This window comes from Apaloderma vittatum, unplaced genomic scaffold (genome assembly GCF_000703405.1).
Source record: "Apaloderma vittatum isolate BGI_N311 unplaced genomic scaffold, ASM70340v1 scaffold22080, whole genome shotgun sequence".
In the NCBI taxonomy this organism is placed as follows: Eukaryota; Metazoa; Chordata; class Aves; order Trogoniformes; family Trogonidae; genus Apaloderma; species Apaloderma vittatum.
The window spans coordinates 13,542-19,386 of NW_009696540.1; the positions used below are offsets into that span (position 1 = coordinate 13,542).

At 46.2% G+C, this 5,845-nt stretch overlaps 1 protein-coding gene across 1 annotated transcript; it reads right to left on the bottom strand.

Annotated features, from left to right (window-relative positions):
• Window positions 1-215: 215 nt before the first annotated feature.
• On the bottom strand, window positions 216-5,835 carry LOC104269487 (chromosome unknown open reading frame, human C2orf40). The gene is made up of 4 exons (XM_009875317.1): window positions 5,742-5,835; window positions 4,973-5,020; window positions 2,239-2,387; window positions 216-377 (listed from the first exon to the last, which is right to left on the bottom strand). The coding sequence occupies exons 1-4, from the start codon at window positions 5,833-5,835 to the stop codon at window positions 216-218; spliced, it is 453 nt and encodes a 150-aa protein (XP_009873619.1).
• Between the last annotated feature and the right edge of the window lie 10 nt (window positions 5,836-5,845).

Here is a 5,845-nt window from a genome sequence, read left to right on the forward strand (position 1 = left end):
AAGCTTTATTTCTATAACACTTTATATATGGTGTACTACTAAGTAACGATAATTAAAAAAAAAAAAGTCATGTTTTTTTCTTCGAAGTCTGGCAGTTCCTTTATTCTTGCTGTTTTACATGGCTAGAAGGAAAGCAGGGTTATCCTCACTGAGGGAAGGACTCAGCCTTGCCTGATGCAGCCCTATAGGCACTAGCTAGAGTAGGATAAATGGCATTAGTAATCGTCATAGTTGACACCTGCTCCGTGCCTGAAGGTGTGTGGATTCCGTGGGCCAATTGGTGAATCTTCATCGTAGTGGTGTTGGTAGTATCCACCATAGTATTCATTTCGAGCACGCCCTAAGTTTGTCCAGTAGGAGATGTCATCTTCAAATTTCTGCCAAAAAAAAATAAATAAAAGAAGAAAATACTTGCTTTCCAAGCTTGAAACTTTACAATGAAGAGAGTGAAACAGAAGTGATACAAGAGGCTCCTTTTGTCTCTTTTCAGAAAGTCAGATCATTTGTGTATTTGTCAAAATGAAATCTTCAGATGCAAAGGGTTTTGTGTCCTGTACCTACCTTCTCTATAGGATTACCAGAGTCTTGACTGCAGGAATTGTCCTGCTCAGCCTCACTTGGGACCCAGCCTCACACTTTGTGCCCACTGTAAAGTGCTTGAACTGGGAATGCCTGCAACTGAGAGGTGCACTGCCCACCTTTAGTACTTCTATTACCTTTTTAGTGTTGGACTAGAAAACCATTTCAATGTTATGTACTTAAAAATCTAGAGGTTTGGGTCCCTGCTGTGCCTGAATCAAAGTGGGTGCAACAAGGTTTTGCTTTATGCCTGTGATCTCTCATTTCCATTTTGCAGGGGTAAAAATGAATGTACAGCACAGCCTTCTAGCTATGGAAGTGAAGTGAGCTGTTCAATTCTGCACACAACAGCAGAGGAAAAACAGTGTGCAAGGATATCAAATACTGGCCAAGTCAAAGCTTTTCCATCTGAATGACTCTTTGGAAATATTCTTGGCTGAGATTTGAGAAAAAAAAAGTTTTGCAAAATACACAATGGGTAAGAACGGCCCAAGTCTTTTGCTGGGACAAACAGTTATTTCATTGTTAAAACTGTGTCTTAATACCCAAGAAAATGTCCTAAGTGGATCCACTGTATCCCACAACAGGCTTAATTTCAGTTTTCGATATGCACACAGGAACTCTGAAGGGAATTCATTTTATCTGCACACAGTGCAGTAGTATTTACCCCCAGTCTTCAGTTTCTGATGCATTAAAACAGATTTTTCCTATTTTTTCTATTGCTACTGGAGGGGGGGAGGGAGTGGAATATAGCCATGCTGTTAAAAACTCGTTTTTATCTGTATAATGTCCAGGAGCAACAAAAAGATATATCTTTCATTCTTTCAGTCCAAGCAAAGGATTTTTTTTTTAATTGGTCCAGCTTTGGAAATGAGTGCATTCATCTTCTAAGCAATCCATATAGCATGAAGGTCTAAACTGTACTCCAGCTCGCCTGTGCCAGTGCAATCTCATTAAACATATTCATGCAGCTGACACAAGCCAAGAATTCAACATCTACAACTATTTTTACCTCTTATTAACACAGAAATTATTCCCCATGTAGGACTGCAACTAAATGCACATTTTTCACCCTATTCCAGCATCTATTTAGTAGTGCTTTGTACAAAGCTGGGAACTCTTGATTCCACTGCAGCGTTTTTACAAATTAACTGTTTGTTGGGTTTTTTTTAAAAAAAAAAAGACGTATCCTTCTCATTTGAAGGGAGGCTGGCTGCACACTGCCAAATGGTTTTCCTTTCCCATTTGGAGTCGAGGCACAGCTTCCAGTGCCCACACCATGGAGGCACACGCGTGCATTATGTACACAATGTTAGTGCAATTTCACTGAGGAATGCCAATCACGACCAGCTTGGTGTGGATTTCTCGGCATGTTTAAAAGGAAATTGATAAGGTTTGAGGCCACCAAATTAATTTCCTGAAGTACAATTGATTGCTTTGGGTCTGGCCACCTATTTCTCAAAGCGAACTTTGTTTATGCATCCATTTGCAATTTATTAAGCTTAAGTTCGGTAGCGGGCAAGAGCTCCCTGCCAAGATTTTAATGTCGTTTTTCTTCGTTAACAAAAAAACACTGAAATCCCTGACAAACAAAAACAAAATTGCAGTGTCTGTGAACAGAACTTCTCCCTGCCAACCCTTTGAGAGCCTCACACTCACCGCCTCATCGAACCCCAGGTAGAGGAACTGCTGGTACCACTGCTGGACGTCGGGCTGGCTCCTGTCCCACAGCTGCCGCCTCTGGCGTCTCAGGCTGCTGAGGAACTCCTTGGCTGCCGGTTCTTTTTCAGGCTTCGTGGCAACATGGGCTGAAATTAATTCCCCCCCCGCCCCACAAAAAAAAGCACGCCAGGAAATTTTTAGACAGCCTGAAGTGTACTGCTCGCAGCAAGTAAGAAATGCGTGTGGCAGTAGTAACTAATAAACCCAGGAACTGTTGATGTACTAAAATTTTTCAGCTACCCTCATTCTCCTGGATTTTTGACAAGCTGTTCTGAGCTCAAAGACAGAAGCTAAGTGAGGAATTTAAATAAACAAACCCAAACTCATAGAGCGTATAGACTACGTGTTTGTGCTTTGAGGAGAGAACAAGAGACTGGCCTCTGTGCACTGCTCTTGCAGAAATCGTAGAATCATAGAATTGTCAGGGCTGGAAGGGACCTTAAAGATCAACTACTTCCAACCCCCACTGCCATGGGCAGGGACATCCCCAACTAGACCATGTTGCCCAGAGCCCCATCCAGCCTGGCCTTGAACACTTCCAGGGATGGGGCTTCCACCACCTCTCTGGGCAACCTGTGCCAGTGTCTCACCACCCTCATGGGGAAGAACTTCTTCCTAACATCCAATCTGAACTGATCCATCTCTAGCTTCAGTCCATTCTCTCTAGTCCTATCACTACCCAACATCCTAAAAAGCCCCTCACCAGCTTTCTTGTAGCCCCCCTAAGATACTGGAAGGCCACAATAAGGTCTCCTTGGAGCCTTCTTTTCTCCAGACTGAATAACTCCAACTCTCTCAGTCTGCCTTCATAGGAGAGGTGCTCCAGCCCACTAATGGGTGTGAAGATGTGAGGTGAAGTTAAAAAGCCAGAAGAAGCAGAGAAACACTGCTAACACATTAGGGTGAAGGGAGATGCACATAAAAAAAGATACATTTTTGAAACTGTTGCATAAAAATGTAGATTCTAAATATTGAGTGCTACTAAATGGCCTGTGTACCTGAAAATAAAAGTCCATCAGGCTTTTGTAGTTCACAGCTTGATGGATGCATGGGAATGCCCTCAACCTGTCAGACCGGGATGTGCCACCTGGCTTGTCCCATGTGTAAGATCCAAGCATTTTCTGTGTCTGGAGGAATTTACATACCTCCGAAAGGTATGGATGTGAGGACTGGCCAGTGCCCTGCCACGCATGAAAATGATAAAACATGACATGATGTTTGGCTTCCCTGTGAAACAAGAGGCACATGTAGGAGTAGGAGGAATATCATGGCTTCAGAGTGTTCGTTGGAATGAAGGAGAAGAGATCAGGAACATGGAGGCTGATGGGGATTTTTGGAGGATGTGAGGGAAGAGGCAGGGAGAGACAGGGAAGTGAAGTGAAGATGTGAAAACCATTGAAATGGGAGCCAGGCAGACTCACAGCATGAGGCAAAGGGCTGCAGCAGGAAGGAGATTCAGGAGGTAAATTGATAGATGAGTTGTCACAAGAGGAGTGGGAAGCAGCAGGCTGCACTGCTGTGATGAGCTGGAAAGTGAACTCGCTGTGCAAGCAAGCTGAGAGTTGTTACAGGGAAGTGGGATAGCTGAGCAAAAGTCACAGAATGAGCCTCACACAAGGGACACTGCCAGCAGAAGTTCAAACCAGTGCTGTGTACTTAGCCTGCTCATGTTAGTGCACAGCTGGAAAAGGGGTTGAGGCTGGAATTTAAAGGGCTGAATATTTCCTCAATGATCAATTCAAGGCTCCACAGTTCTTCCCGGTCTAAACCCTGCTGGGGTGCCGAGCGGGGAGCTGTTCCAAATGGCCACTCCCACCTGCATGCAAGCACTGCAGAGCAGCAAGGTAGGGAACCCACGTACAAGGAAAATATCAGTGGATAGGGCAGACTTTTGAGGGCTGGCAAGAGGTGGTGGATGATGCCAGGAAAAACCCAGTGAGAAGTTAGGCAAACTTGCAGAAAGTGGGAATCCCCTCTGTGAGGTGGGAGATATAAATTCTTTACTTCAGCCACAGAGCAGTCTGAGGCAACCAGAACTTCTGAGGTGTTTCAGCACATCCCCCGTCTGCTGCAGTGCTGCTTGTCCCCTGGCCAGCTCTGTTTTCATCCCCTTCCCTCAACCAGTAATCCATGCCGAGCATCTGCCCACTGGGCCCTCAGCCATCATCTTTCACTTAGAGAGAGCAGTCTTCCAAGAAGGAAGCACACATGGGGCCAAGAGGACCAAGGGAACAAGTCAAGGCATGGCAAGCAAGCCCAGTTTGCACATTTTCTTCTCTTCACCTGAGCCAACAGTAGTATTTCCATGCATTGTTATTCCTTGGAAAAGCTGGTGGCTTCTTAGAATAAATCAGATAAACGCCACGTCTGCCATGCATACAAATGACAAAGGTAGGTGCCATATGCTGAGCAGAGCAAAACGCAGAGTTCCAGAGGCTGAAAACCGGGGTTGTCAAAGCGGGCTGTGAGAAGCAGAGGCTCCAACCTGGCTAGTACTAACTCCCAAACGGACATGCAGGCAGGGGAGGTTTTTGGCATGGAACTATTTGAACCAGGTACTCATACGTGGCTCCTCTGCCTGCCCTCTTTGAGTTGGAGACAGAGTGACGACATCTTGGCAGCTTCAGCTGGTAACAACTGACTCAAAGCAAAAAGCTGTCTCTTCACTTACCTTCGCGTTTCTGAAGCATCAGCTTAAGCTTATTTCCCCTTGAAACATCTGGACAAGTAAAAATAAAACACGTACATTTACTAAGAAGGAAATGACACCACCACCACCAGAGATCAAGTCTTGAAAAATACCGAAAGTATTTTTGTCATAGCTCCAGACCACCAGGCAAAACTCTGCAGCAAGTTTCTCCCAATGCCTCCCTTTGCTCCTGTTTCCAAGCCTGAGCACAACACACGCTGCAGGGAAGCTTCTGCCGTTCCCGCATCCTCTCTCCAGCTCTTGGCAAGGGAAACCCTGATATCGGCTTTCTTTGCCAATTAAATTACAATATTTTTCAGCAGAAGAGCGCAGCCGGTGCCAGTACTGTGACAGAGCATCCAGGGTGACACAGTAACCCTGGAAAACTCTGGTCACTGAGCAAGGGGGATGCTAAAAACCAGACTGTTTCAAAATTATGCAAACAACAGGACTGCTTCAAAATTTTGCCTTGCCGTCTGTCCCGCAGCACATCCAAGCTGCTGAAGCCCTTTCCCAGAAGGGAACCGAAGTTTTAGGCGAGCAACAGGAGACCTGCAAGTGCTCGGCTGCCCCGAAATGCGTTATTCGCTCGAAAACAAGCTCCTTGGAAAAGATGCTCAATTTGCACAAGTATTGGAACGACGAAAAAACGTTCAACCCACGCGTGATGCCGAAGTCCGGATTTTGCCCGCTCCCCGGGACGTCCCGGGTTAGATTTTCCCCTCCCCGTACCCCGCACCCGTTCACTCACCGGGGGCCGCGCAGAGCAGCGGGAGGAGGAGGAAGAGGAGGAGGAAGGCGGCCCCGGGCAGGGCCCGGCGGGGGCACGGCGGTGGCGGCGACATGGCGACAGGG